At 49.8% G+C, this 18,600-nt stretch overlaps 1 protein-coding gene across 1 annotated transcript; it reads right to left on the minus strand.

The window, feature by feature from the left end:
* Positions 1–1,927: 1,927 nt before the first annotated feature.
* fbxl19 (F-box and leucine rich repeat protein 19) lies at positions 1,928–18,414 on the minus strand. Its single transcript, XM_080905921.1, has 11 exons — positions 17,657–18,414; positions 14,500–14,700; positions 12,272–12,415; positions 11,135–11,221; positions 10,881–11,051; positions 10,678–10,710; positions 9,369–10,591; positions 7,747–7,910; positions 7,158–7,319; positions 6,848–7,069; positions 1,928–6,768 (listed from the first exon to the last, which is right to left on the minus strand). The coding sequence occupies exons 2-11, from the start codon at positions 14,683–14,685 to the stop codon at positions 6,509–6,511; spliced, it is 2,652 nt and encodes an 883-aa protein (XP_080762047.1). The 5' UTR covers positions 14,686–14,700; positions 17,657–18,414; the 3' UTR covers positions 1,928–6,508.
* Positions 18,415–18,600: the final 186 nt, after the last annotated feature.

Consider the following 18,600-nt stretch of genomic DNA (forward strand, 5'->3'; position numbering starts at 1 on the left):
CATGAAAAGGAGCAGGAGCTGATGACTGAAAATATAGATATCATTACATCACTTTTAAACTACACAAATACATAATATCTTATTCTACTTAGTTTTTAATGTTCGTTATTAAAACACTAAAAGAATGATTACATTTTTGCTGCAGTTTGAATCACACAGTTTATTTTTTTATGTATTTATTCATGTAGTTGAAAATATTTTCTTTTAAAATGCAGCTGAACAGCTGTTAGTGTTATAAATACCTTTCCATTAAATTGAATTGGTAGCTGGGATATGCTCCAGCCTTCCCCCCAATAGAACCCATCCATCCACTCTTTTCCGTTTATCCAGAGCGGGGTTGCAGCCTAAGCAGAGAGGCCCAGACTTCCGTCTCGCAGTTTATCCGGAGGAACACCAAGGCGTTCTCAGGCCAGCATAATCTCTGCAGTGTCCTGGGTCTGCCCCGGGGCCTCCTTCCGATGGGAGGTGGATGGAGCCCAAAGCTGACAAAATGAGACGTTTGGAGGAAAAAGTACACTGAGCGCAGTCATTGTGTTAAAGTTTGCTCAGCTGAAAACGTTTTCTTTCTTAAAAGAAAGGGATCATTCTTCAAAGATCCCTTTTAATGTAAGCCTGAACAACACGAACTGAATAAAAGCTCTAGGCGCTGTGGATTCCGAGCTACACAGGAACGCAGCAGCAGCACGCGCCTCTTGGATCTTTTCGGCGTACGGAGTCTCTCGTGAAAGTAACTAAGTACTTGTACTTGTAGCTGCTCTGCGCTCCAGCTGCTGGTTGGTGCTGGATTCACGTGTCTGTGAGTGTGTCAGTGAACCTGCTGCAGGACTATGTCATGTTTTCTGTCCTCAGACTGAGTGAAACAGGAAGAAGACACCAAACACAAAAACATAAACAATGACGTCACATGAAAGCGCTGTATAAAAGCAATTACAGGAAGTCAGCAGTTCTGTCAGCAGCTTCTCCTCAGGTCGTCAAAGCCTTTCGATCTTCAAGCTCCTCCTCCGTCCTCCTGCCTGTGGCCTCCATTAAAGGAGAGCTCACTTTATTTTCTGTTGCCTAGACTCCCCGCTCCTCATCTCTGGTGGGAGGCCGAGCTGTGAGGAGGTGGTGAGGCCTGAACCAGAAAGTGATCGTTCAGGTCAAACACGCAGAGGGCAGCAGGAAGTGCTGCTGAAGGAAAGGACTTCCTGAAGGAGAGATCGGACTCTTGTCGTTAGTCGGTCCTGTCTGGAAGCCTCGAGCATCTCCATCATCATCTCAGAGTTCTGAAACCAGGCGCGATTAAAAGGTCTCAGAACACCGCCGTGATGACTCGGAGCGACATGAATAAAACTGAACTGTGACAGCGCTCTGTGGCCCTGGTGGAGCTATCACCTCACTGCATGGACACATCATCAGGCCAACCTGCAGCTGCCAGTATAAGTTGGACTCGCACTGATGGGTGATGGACAGCTGTAGACATGGCTCTGGTGAGGAGGGTTACAGATCACACCCGAGTCACACATTCTGCCACGATGTTGGAGAACTCGAGCATGAGCCGGAAACCCAGAAAACCTGCGTTCATCCCAATCTGCTCCAGTCAGTGACAGGATATTTAGAATGTTCTGCGCTTAAATTTTATATATATATATATATATATATATATATATATATATATATATATATATATGAGAGAGAGGCTGGGTGTCACTCCTCGACTTTGATTCAGAGGTTTTTACTAAAAACAGCTGCAGACATTCATATTGACACATTTATGATTGTGTGTCTGACTCCGTGTTGATCTGTTTTAGGACTTTGAGAAAAGTGCTTCATAATTAGATGTTTTAAATATATAATTAGAGGAGAGAGGCCACGGCCAGGTGAGCGCAGGTGAAGTGACGCAGGTCTGTCTGAATGAAACACGTCGAGCTGAATAAAGACACGCAGCTGAAAAACAAACCCATTGCTTCTTTATTAGTCATTTTACAGTAGTCACTCATACGTAGCTGCCTGGAGTTGGTCTTTTTGTGTCTATTTACCGTTTGTTCCAACATCTTCCTCTTTTTTTTTTCTTTTTTTAAAACATCAACACAATGGAAGAGTCATGGACAAAGTATAAAAAGAACCCAACAGAGGGAAAACAGGATAAAATGCCCCTTTTCACAACAAAAACTACATTTGGCAAAAGGTGAGGATGAAGATGATGATCCAGTGCATCTTTAAAAAAAACAAAACAAAAACAAAAAAAAAAAAGACATCAAACACCACATGATTCAGTTTTTACTAAGATCCCGAGGAGAGCGCAGGTGTCCGACTGGAAAACAGTTTCCATTACTTAGCAATTATCGTCCAATCACATTTGACCTCCTCATTTGTTGCTAGCTGAAGCGGCAGAGAGCACACCACCCCCACGGAAAAAACAAATAAACAAAAGAAAACAACTCAACAAATAGAAAAAAAATAAAAGATTAAAAAAACAAAATGACCCATTCACATGCTGACAGTTGATCTGATGCGTTTATGGCACAACAAGGCGTCACAGGCGATTTCAAATTTACCCATAATACTTTTATTTCACAGCTGGTAGCAGCCCAAAGTCAACGCACTGCTGCAGGAAACACTGCGATACCTCGGCTGCAGCGCTGCAATATTCACTCATACCAACTAACAGAAGGTGCTGACGCTGCATTTTTTTCCTAAGAATTGAACACGGGTAACGGTTAACATATTTAAAACAAACAGCAGAAAATGACTAATAGCAGACAGTAAACAGTTATGATCATGTCCCCAGAAATATGTGAACACTTTATTCTAAACCAACAAGCTAACACCAATTAGCTTGAAAATGTAATCATGTAAAAAAAAACAAAAAAAAAACAACAACAACAAACAAACAAACTTGTAGACCTGCTTAATTTTTTCCTCCATGTTTATTTTTCTGACCAAGTTCTGAATCAATGTTAGCTAAACCTCTGGGTATTTTAGGTCGTCTGAGCTAGCCTAAAGAACGTAGCCATTTTCCCGCTCATTTTCTTTTTTTAAACTTTAACAGTATCGGGTCTTCTTAGCCAGCCAACCCTGAACCTCTACAGCCTTTGCAGTTACCTTCAGCTAGCCTGATAAATCAGACCCTTTTCCTGCTTGTTTTGGAATTTTCCTGACAACTTTCAAAGCTAAAATTAAACAGAATTAGCTTGTTAGCTTATTGATAAATAAAAATCTCCCTTAAAAAGTATGTTTGTATTTTTTAGTTTATACTGTAATAATTTAGCTAGCTAAAACTAATTCTGTTATCTTTAGCGGTTATAAATTAACTTGACAAATTATTTCCTGCCCTGTTTTTAATATTCCGGTCTAGATTCTCATGTAAGTTCCAACGTTATATTATTAGCTAATTTGCTCCATGCACTTTACTCAATTATTCTTTAGTTTTTCTTTTTAATCCTTAAAGAGCTAGTGTTAGCGTGTTAGCTGACTACCAACAATAAATCCCTAAATTAAAAAGGGTATTGTCGCTAATGTGGGCTAGCTAGAGGACGTTTTCACTAATTTGACATTGTTGTCCACTAGTTTTAATAGTTTGAGTGATATTTGAGCAGCGGAGGTAAAGCAGCACTGACTGCAGCTAACCAACTTGCCAGCTGGTTCAAGGCAATCCATTTACTCTAGTCTACCCTGAAAAGTAAGTTTTAGTCATTAAAACCGCTGTGATTTGATCGACCATTTGATGTGTCGCAGACGTGTACATCTTAAAATACAAACATTATAATAAAATAAAAAACAAACATTTTTAACACCACCCTCCACCCAAAGGAAACTCAGGCAGTTCACATACATTAAGAAAAATAAACCCAACATTTACAGCTGAGTATCTGGACGTGATTTATGAAACATCTGTGCGACTTTATAATTGAAATTCCCTGCTTTTATCCATGGAAACACGGGGGAAAAAACAAACAAACAAACAAACAAAAACCTTTGCTCAAATACAACTGAATGCTTTTTCATAACTGACGCCCACAAGAAACAACCGAAGCCCATTTAAGCCAAGAAAACAAACGCTTCATGAATGAAACAACTTAAGACCCAAAGTCATCATCTTGATTTTCTCAGTCGCAACTACAGAGTGACTAAAATTAAGAAATAACCTGAGACAAGTCAAGAACACAACAAGAAACAAGATCAACTGATGGCAAATCACAAGAAAAATTAGGGATATGATCAAATAAGTCTATGCTAAATTAAGATTCTTAAAACAAAAGCAAGATCTCACACGCACACACACGATTTATAAAACAAGTCCAGACGTACTTCCGCGAACTCGATTTTGGACTGTTCATCCATGTTTTTCTTTTCCTGGCAGAAATAGGTTTCTTCAGCAAACAGATTCGTATTTCTCAAAGTAATCTGAACGATGCAACGACAGAAGCTGATCAAATGGAGCGCGAGCAGCCAAAAACAGGAATGTCTCCGATCGGAGCAGATGGAAGCGCTGCTGTGGCACAAAATAAATAGAAAACAGAAAATCAAAGACAACAAATACTCCTGAGAAAACTGATGATTGACCAGAGGAAGCTGATCGAAGGTGATGGACACAGGGTATAAAATCAAAGGGGGATGATTGAGGCTCAGTTTCAAACAGCGTGATCAGTCGGATCACGCACACGCTCAGAGGGAGGAGGAACACCTGAACACACCCCACACATGGCCAAAGGTCACCTGCGATACAGGAAACAAAGACTGCGATGCTTTAATAGTACCGCATGTGAAGTTTGCAGCCTAGCTCGGCACGAGCACCGGAAGCGTGGGGAGACCACTAGCCTTGCTCCGCCTCCCACCAGTCTCAACGGCATGCGACTGATTGAGCGGGCGGAGCTACAGAGAGGTTTTTAAATCAGCACTGATCCCTGCTTCACCTTCACGTTCTTCCACAGCTGTTGTTTGCGGGGCGACCTAAGATGAGGTCTCGGAGCGGACCATCAAATATTAGGAGCTGAAGGACGGCCCCTTGTGGACCGCGTCGGTACATTTAAAGCAGCTAAGACACGGCTGTCCCCTTATGTCGTCAGCTGACGGAGGTCGCCTGCGCGCTAAGGGAAGCCACGCCTCCGTTTTGACTGCAGAAGATTTCGTCACGGTTTAGGAACTTGGAGGACCTGCCGGGGAGTAACAGGAAGTTGGCGCCAATGTTTCGGCCGGTGATGGGACTCTGACAGCACGATTTGAGTCTGAAATCGAGTCCCCTCGGGTGGTGCGGCGGTCTTTTGGTCTGTCACTTGTGTTTTATGAACACGCTTCCACAGCCTGCTCAGACTGCAGGTTAAACTGAGCCCAGCGAACACGGACCTCTGCTCCATCGTGGTGTTTGTAGTACAATCATCATGGTCTCGTTAAAAGAAATGGGCTCCACAATAGAAAACGTGCCTGTGCTGCCTGAAGCAAGCTGCAGAGCAGCAGCAGAAGAAATCAGTGTTACGAAAACGACACTCGAGGTTCGCCTACGTGAACGACCCAATACGAGCGACCCGTCAGCAGGAATCCATCCCTCGCCATTTTCCCTCTGGTTCCTTCCCGATGTCGGTCGGTCACGGTGACGTCTGAGTCGTGGACGGCGTGCTGGACCAAACCAAACTAAAGTTTTTCCAGTGACTCTTTCTAATCTTTTGGGCAATTAATCGATTCATACGCACTCAGCTGTTTGTATTTACAGGGGAGTCATCGGTGAGGTCAGAGGTCAAACAGAGAAAACGAAACTAAATCAGCGATGACCTGCTGTGAGCATGTTTAAGTCTTTACTCAAATCACGGCAAACTTTTGGAGAGAGAAACCACAAGAGGTGCCAGAAACAGTCGATTGATGGTTTCTGCCTGAATTTGAGTCACTTGGCAGCGCGAGCGTCTGAGATGTGACGAGTTCGTCACGTTAAATAAACCAAGTTCAGTAAAGGTCAGTCTGAACGAACTTTGACGGTCGATGCATTTGTGGTCTGTGCAGAGGAGGACATGGAAAGTGTAGTGTGAGGTCAGTGACGCTTCAGGTGAGAAACGAGAAAAAGGCGGACGATGCTGTGAGACAGGAAGCAGAGGGAAAGCTTGACCTGCACAGACGGAGCGCGGCGCGTTCGCTCGACGAGTTCGCTCGACGAGTTCGCTCGACGAGTTCGCTCGACGAGCAGCTGACCGGCGTGATGATCGGTCGCAGGGTGGAAGGACGGAAAGGAAGGAGATGGGGGAGTTTAAGGAGGTGTGGGATGATGGTTCAAAGGTCAGGGGTCATTTACAGTAACCTACAGATATATACACACACCCAAATTATACAGAGAACAAATATATACATGCTCAGGGTTTCTATTTTTAACTATAACCAACAACTTTTTCCCAAAATACGTCCCTCCTCCTCTTCCAGCGTCAGGAGCAGTGCTGCACAACTCCTCCTCCTCCTCCTCCTCACCTGTCTGTAGTGTAATGAGGAGCGAGGCCGGGCTCACAGGCCACCTGGACTTGAGTGTCACATAACATGAAGGCGGACTTTAGCTGTTCTTTAGCAGCGTTCTGTCTTCAGGAGGACAGGAGGAGGAGGCGGCAGGCGTGGAGGAGGATGTAGCGGCGACACTGGTGGTGGTGGTAGCAGAGGAAGAAGATGAGGAGGAGGAGGTGGTGGCATTGGAGGGGAAGGAGAGCAGCTGTCCGGTCTCAGAGGAGAGGAGCGAGCAGGAGCGCAGGTCGACCGTCTGCAGGGAGGTGCAGCGGCGCAGCAGCGGGATGGACTGCTCCGTCACCTTAACACAACCTAGAAAACACACAGACGGGTGAGGCGGAGCAGCGGCACAGGTGGAGCAGGACAACGGTGAGGCTCAGGCGTCGCTTACCTGCCAGGTTGATGTGGGTGAGGCTCTCTCTCAGGGGGGAGATGTGGGAGGTGAGCGTGTGCACCGTCTGGTCGGTGATGTTCCCGCAGTGGCTCAGGTCCAACTTGGCCAGGTGAGGAACGTAACGCATCAGTAGGCGGGACGACGCGTCCGTCAGGTCCAAACCCGCCAAACGCAGCTCTGTCACATTCTGGAAACGCCCCGCTCTGGTTTCCCCGTGGGCTGCAGGCCCAATCAGAGCAGAGAATCAAACACGTGATAACCTCAGAGCCTTTGTGCAGGCGGAGGTGTTCCGATGTGGGTGTCTCACCTGTCCTGGTATCAGGTGGGGGCGCCAGCAGCTCTCTCAGGTGAGAGTCTTTGAGGTCCTCAACTCTGCTGAGGTCCAGCAGCTTCAGGCAGGGGCACACGGCCTGACACAGAGCGGAGACCGCCGCCCACGGGCAGCCCGACACATTCAGCTCCAGCAGACCTGAGCGGGACAGAAGACACAGGTGAGACTCGCAGGTGAGAGGTGGAGCCACTCGCTGCCTCACAGGAAGGAGGGAAACGGCTCCAGTGGGATGTTTCAAGAGTATCATGTGACCTGGTTTGGCCAATAAGCCTTACACCATCAGGTGAAAAAATGAAAACCACGGCAACTTATAGCAGGGTGTGGGCAGGCGAGCTACACCTGTGCGAGGCCTTGAAAACAAGCCTTCAGATTCGGCTCCATCTGCTGCCCCACAGCGTGAGCACATGAATACGAAGTTGATTCGGTCAGACGGGGATCCACAGCAGTTATCAGAATCAAAGCGTTTTTATAATTCAAGTTCCCCTCGCGCTTCAGTCTTCGTGTTGCGAGTGGGGGTAATGTGTGTGTGTGTGTGTGCAGCGGGTGGAGGTGGCGGCACCGTCACCTTGCAGGCGGTTGATGAGCCACATCAGCTGTTTCTTGGAGATGTTGGTGTAGCCCAGGTTGAGGGAGACGGGCTGCCGGCGGATGATGCCGCTCAGCATGGGGGGGGTGATGGAGCGCTGCCGGCTCAGGTCGATCTGAGTCCACAGCCTCTTATCGCAGCACCTGGGGGAGGGAGAGACCACAGCTTTAGTCCGCAGGGCTGACGACCGTGGGGGTTACACTGAGGTCAGCAAACTCCTTTAGTCCCCGCACCGCAGCCTTCCACGCCACTAGAGATACGGCGGTATATGTCGACCCAACGTGTAGTTACCCACGAGGCTCACGTCAGGTTAGGTGGAAGGTTGCAGCGTGGGATTCAAACGGGGCTCCGTTTATGGCGTAAGCTACGATGCAGAAGCACAGGTCACGTGTACAGCGAGACGCATCGACTTGGAAATCCAAACCAGACAGGATGAACTCGGACCTACCGCTGTTCTCCAGCTCTGATCGAAGCGAGTCCACTTTTGTCTCGTAAAAGTGCAACTGTAGCCCCCCTACTGGAGTACTAGGGCTGGGTATCGTCACCGATTTCTAGAATCGATTCGATTCAATTCGATTTAAATCTGGGAAATTTTGCCTCAGACAGTCAGAAATATAATTCAGATCAGTACATTTACATATTTTTGTATCTGTGAGCGTCACAGCAGAGGCCTTTGTGTCACAGCAGCTGAAGATAAAACAGAAAAACATGAAGCAGATTTTCCTGTTCTGGGATTTTATAAAAATATTCTGCAGTCGATCAAAAACGAAGTGAATCCATGACGATGTTTATGTGAAGCGTAGTTTGGATCAATGTTGTTTGGAGAGAGATCAAACTAACAGCTTCAGAATCAGCACAAAAAGGGCGTGAACACAAAGCTCGACCCGCCGACACATCAGAGTCGGCGAGCTGTCGGCTTTCAGCCCCGACCGTGTCCGTGCCGTCGGTGAGAAAGTCACAGCTCGCTGATCCTGATGCGTCGGCGGGTCGAGCTTTGTGTTTACGTCTCTGTGCAGAAGCCTGTTCCTGCTCTCAGTTACTGTTTTCATCTTTGGTGGTTGTTGAAGTTTTGTGAGGTTTCACCGGAGATTCTGGCGTTTCGGGCAAAATAAATTTATATTTAAAAATCGATTCAGGATTTTAATGAATCGATATCACGTTATCCAGAATCATTTTAATCGATGAATCGATGATTAAAACCCTCCCTATCGAGTACCACCTAATGTGTGTGGCTGTCGTCATAGCAACACGGCCGAGGGTCCCATGACATAGTGAGTATGCGACACGAATGCTGCAACAAAGGCGGAGGTCGAGGCGCCGACATACCTCCTGCTGGGTCGGCTAACACGCTGTCGTCTTGACGGTTTGCCCGACTCGTCGGACGCTTCTTATTCTTACAGCGTTTATTTTATTGTTATTAGTTTTTTAACCCTTTGAGGACCTGCAGAAGCCTCATAATTATTAAAACCAGCCAATAACAAAGTTTTAAACCCAATCAGCAGAAGGGGCGTGCTCGGCTCTTCAGCCAAAGCTACAGCGACTCTGATAGGCCATCGTACGAGACCCCGCCCCCTCGCACCCGTGACCTCACAGCGACTGACCAGCGGCTCCAGGTGCGGCAGACCCTCATGCAGACGCAGAGCTCTCTGTGACTCAGGAAGGTGAAGACTCGCAGCCACACGTCCCGTGTCATGATGTGGGCGGTGCCAGAGTCCAGCGGCAGGCAGCTGGGCTCGGGGCACGCCGGCGGGGGACGCACCAGGTGCCTCTCCATCTGCACGGGGCGGGGAGGCGAGGGTACGGCCGGCGGGCTGCGCTTCATCATCTGAGAGCGAGGGCCGAGGCGGGACGGCTGCGAGCAAGGCGACGCCGCCATGGCTGACATCATGAGTCCGCTGGCCCCGCCCCCCCCGCCGTTGGAGGTGGGGATTGAGGAGGAGGAGGAGGTGCTGTTTCTAGACGTCTGGTTCTTGTTGTTTCGGATCTTGTTGCCACGGTTGCCGCTACCTTTGGTCCCACCCGCTCCGCCCCCGCCGTGTCTGTGATTGGTCAGAGCTCCGCTCGCGTTCTCCTTCTCCCCGCCCCCTCCTCCCCCCGTGCCTCCACGTGTCCGGCCGTTGCGCGCCTCCTGCCCGTTGCTGCGCTGCTTCCCGGTGAAGCTGTCATGCTGCGAGGACGGAGCCATCTGACTGGAGGACAACGGTGAGGGCGGGGGCAGGGAGGCGGAGTTTTTCCTGGTCCTGTCCAAAGTGGGCGTGTCGTCATCCTCTACATCCATCAGCCCACCTTTGCGTCCCCTCTGGGACAGCCCCGCCTCCCCTCTCCGACGGGACTTGTCTCCCCCGGCCTGCTCGTCCTCCCGCTCGTCCTCCTCGCCCCTCCCTCCCTCCCCCTCCGACTCCTCGCTGGCACTGAAGCCGAGCTCGGCCAGACGCCGCTCCCTCTCCCTTCTCTCCCGCTCCGCACGACTGCCGCTGCTGTTGCTGTAGACGACGGGAGGGGGTGGGGCTGGCGAGGACGATGACGGGGAAGACACTCTCCCCTGCTCCCCCCTCAGGGAGTCGTCGGAGTCAGACTCCGAGTCAGACTCTGAGCTGGAGGACGAGGACGAGGACGAGGAGGGCCGGCGCTCCAGCATGCACATCCTCTTGAATCGTTCCAGTTTCTCTCTGTGATGGGAACGCTGGTCGGCGCTCGACGTCCCGCCCACACCACCGCCTCCTCCGGGCTGCGAGGAAGATGACGTGGAGGAACCCTGCACCCCTGAGGCTCCGCCCCCAGAGGAGGAGGGGCCATTGGACTCCGCCGCCTCCTGTTTGGGTTTCTGACGAGAGAAAAGACGACATGTCAGAGAAAGCGGGCGGTAACCGAGCTCGAGGACATCACGTGGGTTAGCGGTGGACGTCTTACCTTTTTCAGGCGTTTTTCGTGGCCTCCTTTCATCTGAGGAACAAACAGGAAGCAGATCGATAACATCATTAGTGTCATTAACAGCGGTTTGGAGAGGGAGCTGTGAACTGGCTCCTCCTCCAGTCTTAAATCTGAGCACATTAAACACTGATCAATAATCTATAATCAACTCTGTGACTCGTTCAATCTGACTTTAAGGTCACCTTCTTCTTGGGCCCGCTGTCCGCAGGCAGCTCCTTCTCCTTTTTCCTCTTGTGCCCGCCCTCCTCTGAGGTGGGTGGGGCTTTCTTTTTAGGAGGCGGGTCATCGGTGAGCTTCCACCGGCCCACCTCACCATTATCCAGCCTGCGTTTGCCCGAGCCGTCCGCCTGGTCCTGCACACAAACAGAAGCAGGGTTCAGTCTATCCGAGCGCACCACTGCCCCGAACCGGTCCCCTGTACTGGTCCCACTCTCACCTTACTGGTTTTGCCCTCCTTGTGGCACTTCGGACACTCCCAGCAGTTCGGGATCTCGTCGTTGATGATTCCTTCAGCTTTGCCCATCTGAGGACAAAAGGCAGCACACATCAGCACATCTGGAAACATCAGGAAGAGCAGCGAGTGACTGCAGAGGAGGAGATGCTAGCAGCTCGACACGACTGCGGGTCATGTGATGGAGCCGCTGCGAGGAAATATTCTCAGTTTGAAGTTACAGCAACTAATTTTTCACCACGTCAGCCGACTCAGAGAGCTGAGGTCTGTTTTCCTTCTCCCAATTCCAGCGTAACCAGAGCTACGGTGGCTGCTGCTGGACAAACTTGGTCGGCCAAATACAAATTCAGACCGTACCCCGTGTGGACCAGATCCGCCCGGAGCGTTTCCCTGTCTGTGGCCGTCAGACACCGTCATGTGACATTTAAGATGTCGGTGGCTCTGACAGATTATTGATCATTCATTTAATGAGTTTTTGGAATTACACTGTTATAGGCACATTTATGAGCGCCACGTGTTACTCACGTCCTGGTCGAGCCAAGGAACGTTAGCTTGCTATTTGAATGTATTTAACCTGATCATGTGACCAGTGTGCAGCTGCTGAAAACTTACAAGGTTACACAGATTAAACTTTGCTGAGTCACTGCTGCTTTCAGTGGACTCGCTCTGAGTCAGGAAGTGTTTGACAGCAGCTCCCTGAAACCAAGGAGGAGCACCTCTGTTTGGTTTTTAGTGTGGATTAATGCTGCCGCGCACACAGATGAAAGGCCATCAATCTCAGGCCCGCACAGCAGCCACAGAGGGCGAGCAGAGTGAAACCAAAAGATAAAATGAGGAGCGATCGTTTCCAGGTTTTTGTTTTCAGGACAGTAAGAAGCCAGAATGAAGCCCCGTGTCTGCACTCCAGCAGCATGCTGCGTGTTTGCACGCTGATGATGTGCAGCCTGAGTGCCAAACATCTGGATCCGAGTCCGTCTCTGTGTTGAGCACAGATCTCCGTCCTCGTTCACAGCTCTGAGAGCTCTGCTGCATCGACCCACTTTTTCCTCAGCATCATTAAACTTTCATTCACAGGAAACAAACCGGCATTTCAAAATAAAAGCCCTTTCCAGGCAAACTGACCTTGAGGCAGCTGGGGTGGATGATCTCGTTGCAGATGGTGCACTCCATCAGCGAGAGGCTGAACTTCTCGTCCTCTGAGTCCACCGTGTCCTCCTTCCCCGCCTCTCCACACGCAAAGCACACGGCTGTGTGAGGCAACACCGGCTACAGACAGGTGAGACAGACAGGTGAGACGTGTACAGGGGGGTAAAAACGGAAACGTGCTGACAGTTAAAGACGTGGATGCAGATGTTGTGGGAGGAGAGTACCTGAATGAACCACACAAAGCTGAAACCTTTAGAGCGCTAATGTCTACTCCTGCTTCCTAATCAAACAGTAGGACTGAACATCTCTCAGAGAAACATCTGGATCTCAGAGCAGGTCGATCAGGCCCACAGGTGAGGGGCAGACTCCTTCCTGTGACTTTAGGACCCTCCCGACCTGCTCAGGGCTCAGTCGGGATCTGATCGATCGATCAAGACTTCTTCTCCTGCACATCCTGCAGGTGGGCCGTTCCCCTCGGCGTTCACCTGGCTGCTCTGGCATCCAACACTGTGCGGTTATTGATCCGAGCGCAGAATCGTGGAGCTCTGCTGTGTTTGGGTCTGTAACCTGTGCTGTTGTCATCCAAACAGAAGCCGAGTGTGTTTCTACAATCTCGCCTCGTTAGTCGAGCAGTGACGCTTGGCTGCATTTTGCGTTTTTAAAAACATGATCATGCACCCATCAACCTTTTAAAAGTCGAGCAGGTCACCAAAAGGTCAACAGCACAGACGCATGATCCGGTTTTATTTTCGTGTTTCATGTACTCAGAAACACCAGATTCACACATCGAACCCACTGAGGGTGGTCGACCCCCCAACACCCGCGCAGACCCAAACCTGCGGTCTGAGGCCTCAAACGGCTCGCAATGACTTAAAGAGGCGATGAGCTGCAGGTCGCCAGGTCACTGCTCGACCTCAGTGAGGCAGCAGCACTCAGAACACCTGCAGCTGGTGCTCCTCATCCTCTCAGCAGACACCAGGGGGCGTCTCTGCTCCTGCTGAGGGAGCAAAGCAAGGAGCATCATCCTAACCTGCACCACCCTCCTCCTCCACACAAAGCTCCAACAACAGATAAATAAATCTCCATCATGTGAGCCGTAGACCGTCTCACTGTGTGTGTGTTTTAAGCAGCTCTGTGAAATGGCAATGGATCAAAGCCAACTCGCTCTCGCTCACAGTGCCAGCAACCATCACTGGTTGCCACGGAAACCCAGCATCGTCGCCCGCTGGGCTCTTGGTTGATGCCATTTGAAGAATCGACACACAGAAAGAAGAATACAGCACATCTTCAGCACGCACACACCTGTGCATGGGTCGCGATCCTGCCGTCAGGGACAGCAGCAGGTGTAATGGAGGACCGTGTTGACATGGAAACCTGTTTCACTCAGACTGCAGATCTGAGCATAAATAAGTGCAGTGTGATTTTTGAGCTGAATGTTTGTGGATGATGGAGCGCTGCATGTACGCTGCAGCTAACACGCCTCCGTGATCTGCTCAGTCACATGCTTCTGACACTTTGTCCTGAAAGCAAACCGCTGAGCTGGGTTTGACTCCAGCTGAAGGCTTCAGAGGTCAAAGGGCATAATATTCATCAATCATTGCTTCTTATCAGTTGAAGCCACAGAGATACCTGAGTGTACAGAGCCTGAGGTCCGACCGCGGAGGCGTACCTGCAGACGAACTGAACCTGATCTGACAGTCTGTGGGAGGGGCTTTCTCGCTGGCCGGTGTGCCAGCAGTGGCGAGGACCGCTGAGCGAGCCCTGCGAGATTTGACGTGTCTCCTGCTGGTTTGCGTAGGTCACGCGTTACTGACATGTTTGGGCTGGATGATCCAAAGCTAAAAGCACAGGTCACCCTTCAGTCTGCGAGCCACACACATTCCTGCTTTCTCGGCAGGTTTTTGCTGGACGGCACGCAGCAAACATCAGCCAACGGCGACCGTGTGACAGAAGCATGTCCACTTCGCTGTGAATATTACACAAACACTGTCAGGGTTAAACAAGAGCTCTGTGTAAGAGCTTTCCGAGGGATGTAGGTCAGACAAAGAAGACTGATTCTGAACCGAATCATGCAAAGCTGCTGTGTAGAGTCTAACAATGAGGATCTGTAATGTATTTTTAACCTCAGTTCATTTTAAGGCCAGTGTGGTTCATGTTCAGGTTACAGTCTCGGCGTCTGCTGTCGTGTCGTGTGTGCGTCTCACCGCCGTGCACTGTCTCAGGAGGCAGGACTGCTTCATGCGGCCGGGTCCGCCAAACTTCTTCATGTCCTTGCAGAAGTGACACTCGCCGCACTCCGTCCTCATGCAGGCCTGGCAGCGCCGGCACCGCGTCCGCCTGCGCCTCGCCCCACCGCCGGCCCCCCCGCCCAGCGCCTTACTGCCCGACATCACCGAACAAGTCAGCTGGAACCAGAGAGAGCGAGAGGACAGAGATATGAGCATGTGGGACAGCAGCAGACGATCCCTGTGGAGGTAAAGACGTTTACAGCATGTAGATAAACCCCTCACAACACCTGTTTCAGTCGTATTAAGGCTGAAAGTTTGCATTATTAGGGGCGTGGTCTCTTTGACTGACAGGCTGTCTGCTAGCTTCACCTGAACTGGACCTCTGAACTATGTTTGTGCTGTCCGAGCCTTTTAATGACATCATCACACCAATAATGTGCTGATCAAACATCTGGACTCATCACGACGCTTTTTTAAATCCAACAAACACTTAGTTTTATTCCTGAAACGTTACAGGTGGACTGAAGTCGTCGTACGTGTTGTTGAAGACGTTTAAACGGCTGGAGCAGAATGTGCGTCTCACAAAATGAAAATTCAATCAGCAGAAACTCGTCTGAGGTTCAACAAAAGGAAAAACATTTTTCATATCATAAGGACCCAGAAAGTCATGTAATTAACTGGTGATTTGAATACGACTGGTTTAAAACACCCTCTGAGTTTTCAGTATTTGAATGTTTATTAGTTTTTGGATGTTTCTGCCTGTGTTCTGTCAGGATGACCTCACACTGCAGGTCCGGGCTCTGACGAGGCCCATCCAGGTGTGCTCTCCCTGGACTGGCAGCGTCTCACGCTGGAAATGAGCTCAACCCATGACAGAACTTCCACCGTGCTTCACAGGAAACGGTCAGGTACGAGGACTGGAGTGAAAAAGCAGTCAGTGTCCACAGAACAACTTCAGAAACTGGGCGACTAATGCTCAAGAGCGCTTTAGAAGGAACAACAAGGTCTGGCTGCCCGGAAGCAGATTAATGAGGGGTGACTCAAGACTTTCGCACAGCACGGGGTAAAGCTCACACTCAGTGTTGAATCTGCGGCGCAGCCGCCCACCACAGCCACCATTTATGCATGTGCGTGCTCCGCCCGCACCGCCCTGCAGTTTCACCACCCAAACACGAGTTGGCCCTCCAGCTGACTCGAAACATGGCAGCAGAAGCAGCCAGATGGGAAGTGGCAGACCTCAACGGCCAATCACAGTCGCTCTGTAAGAAGGCGCCCGTCAGGTTACGGAGCCAATTCAACGCAGTTTAAACCTGAAGAACACGCCTCCCTCTCCTCCTGACTGATACTGACTACTGATCAGGTTCAGCTGATCGATAACCAGAAGGAGCCGTTGGCTGTTGTTGGGTTTTTTCCTTTTCTCACGTGGCACAAAAAACATTTTGTAAGAATAAAACCAAAACACCAACATGCAGCTGACATGCTGTTCGCAGCAGCCTCGCGGCGCTGCTCGATTAACTAATCATCACTTATGTGGTCGATGTTAACAACGGTTCACTGTGTGGACAGACGCGATTGATCTCTGTACCTTTTATTTTTAAAACAACTTTTCAGCTTTACACTTTGTTAAAGTGACATTAATTTGATATTTTATTGTATAAACCCATTCATACAAAAAGTGGCTGCAGAGCATTAAAACACACATTTGCTCTAACTGATAATTACTTTCAAAAAGCTTCCTCTGTGTAAACGATGATCAGTTCAGGGTCTGCTGCACGCACTTGTGTCAGCAGTGCCGAGGCCACTTCCTGTGGACTGGAGTGTGTGTTAAGCTGTAAACATCTGGAAGTCTCAGGCTATGTTCTCTTCATCCTCGACTTCAAACTGTTCAGTTTGTTGGTAAAAACTATAAAACTTTCTAGAGTCAGAGTTCAAAGTTCACTGCGGCGAGACCAAGAACACACTCCTCACAACAACTCTAATCAGACACTAGAGTCCCCCTCAAAGCTGATGGTGAGCGGCCTCGGTATGAGCAGTGAAAGGACTCGACAAAACCGGTTTTATATAAATTTGCTGCACCTGCTTTCCCATCAGGCAAAGGCGAGTGCACAGCAGCTCACCTGCAGACACTTTATTTTGTTCCAGTGAGACAAGAACTTCCTGGAGTTTGAGGGGGAGAGTGTAAAGCCGTATCAGTGCATCTTTGCAGGTTTACAGTTGCATAAATCCAACAGGGACACAGTGTTATTCCAAAAAAGATGCAAAGTCAAAGAACCAAAAACAGCAAGCAGTCCTCTGCAGAGCAGCCACATGCTTAAAGATTCTACATTATTATTTAAACCTGTTAGGTGGACCTCGACATACTGAAATCACTAACAGACCGGATCTGCTTCATTATCTGGTCCAAATCCAGGTGTTTTTAAATCCAGGTGTTTTGGTTGTACGGGCTGCTGAGCATGCTCTGAAGCTTCACTCTGTTTCTTTCACGTTACTTATAATATTTATTGTATTTTCTGGGTATTCTTGCGGCTGCTGTAGTCTCACAGTGCCTGTCAGTAATCAAGGGAATAATATTCCTGACATTAAAGAATGAAAACGGAGAGGGTGAAGCAATCCTGCTTCCTGTGTGAAGCTAACATCCCAGGATCGTTTTCACCAGCTTCCTCCTTCCAGGCCAGCACGAGCCCACAGAAACACCTGTATGAGAACATCACCTGAAACGCGATTTTCTCATTAAACATGTGACGGAAACAGAGGCTGGCTGTAGCTAACAGCAGCTAACAGCAATAATAATGAAGATGCGCATCTGGCACCGTTTGGAGACTAACCGCTAACAGCTAGCAGCTATCCCGTCACAGTCACCTACAGCCAGCCTGGGCATACCTGCCCGGACAACACACCTGTACACACCGTCTGCCCTGTTAATTACCTAATATCACATGTAGGAGGGCAGCCCCCCTTCCCTTCCCCAGCCTCTCCTAAAACATTAACGTTAGGCGTGCTAACAGGCTAGCACGCTAGCAGCCCGTCCGCCCCCTGCAGCAGCTTCCTCTTTCACGCTGTCCCCGCTCCGCAGCTAGCTGCCGGGCAGGTGTAGGTGAACAAACCCGACCCTCACGAACCCTTCCCCGCTCACCTCTCTGAATCAGCTCGCATGCTCCTGGGTCGCTCATTAGAATCGGTATCCGCCAACAATCAGCCCACGTTAGCCCGTGCTGAGCGCAGCTAGCCGTCCGCTTCCTTGTTTCTTCGCCCGCCGCTGCTTCATGCGCATGCCATCCCGCTGGCTGCCGCTGGCTCCGGTTCTCCAGGCTGGCCTGCCTGAAGGACCGCGGTGGTCTAACTGTGTCGGTAGAGAACGGATGGATATCGGTGAGGCGGAGGGCGCAGTCGTGCCCATTCACTCCCCTCTCTGTCCGCCTCTCTCTCTGCACTCGATCCGCCTCGCTCTCCCCCCGCAGCGCGTTCCGCGTGCTCCGCGGCTCTTCCTCCCGAGGGGCTCCAAAATACACACAACGGCCCGTTCTCGCCGCAGCGCGGCGCTTTCAACGCGTTCCCGGTGATACTCCTCCGCACGAACTAGGCCCGTTCGCCGTCGTAGGCTGGAAAAGCAGCGCCGCGCGCGGCTATTGTTCTGCGACTCTATTGTGTGGCGCGAGGCTGCGGTGCTGCGCGTGATTCGGTTCAGTGTCGCGAATCGGCCGGTGGCTCGCGGCACGTTTAACCCCGCATTGATGACATCATGCAGGTGACCGCAGAGCTCGCGCTGCTTCAGCCTCGGACAGCGACGGAAAATAAAATAAATAAATAAATAAATAAACCGCTAAATAAAATATAGGCACAAACGATATGCACGCTCCTCCTCTCCGTGTCACGTCACAGTGCGGAGGGCATTGTGGGACTTGTAGTTGTCCCGCTTCTCCACAAAAAAGCGTTGAGCTAAAATGTTTTTTAGCCCACACAAGACATTTGAAATATAATAGAATATAGAGATCAGTAGAATCCGGATAAAAATGAAATTCAAGGTAAGAAAAAAAAGATTTAAAAAATGCAGCAAACACATGCAAATACATGTTGGTG

This window comes from Rhamphochromis sp. 'chilingali' (genome assembly GCF_963969265.1).
Source record: "Rhamphochromis sp. 'chilingali' genome assembly, chromosome: 15".
Classification (NCBI taxonomy): Eukaryota; Metazoa; Chordata; class Actinopteri; order Cichliformes; family Cichlidae; genus Rhamphochromis; species Rhamphochromis sp. 'chilingali'.

Coding starts and splice junctions, on each gene's coding strand:
- fbxl19 (XM_080905921.1), bottom strand. CDS start 14,685: ATGTCGGGCAGTAAGGCGCTGGGCGGGGGGGCCGGCGGTGGGGCGAGG. Junction 12,416..14,499: donor TCCTGAGACAGTGCACGGCG/GTGAGACGCACA, acceptor ACCTGTCTGTAG/CCGGTGTTGCCTCACACAGC. Junction 6,769..6,847: donor CACCCACATCAACCTGGCAG/GTAAGCGACGCC, acceptor TGTGTTTTCTAG/GTTGTGTTAAGGTGACGGAG.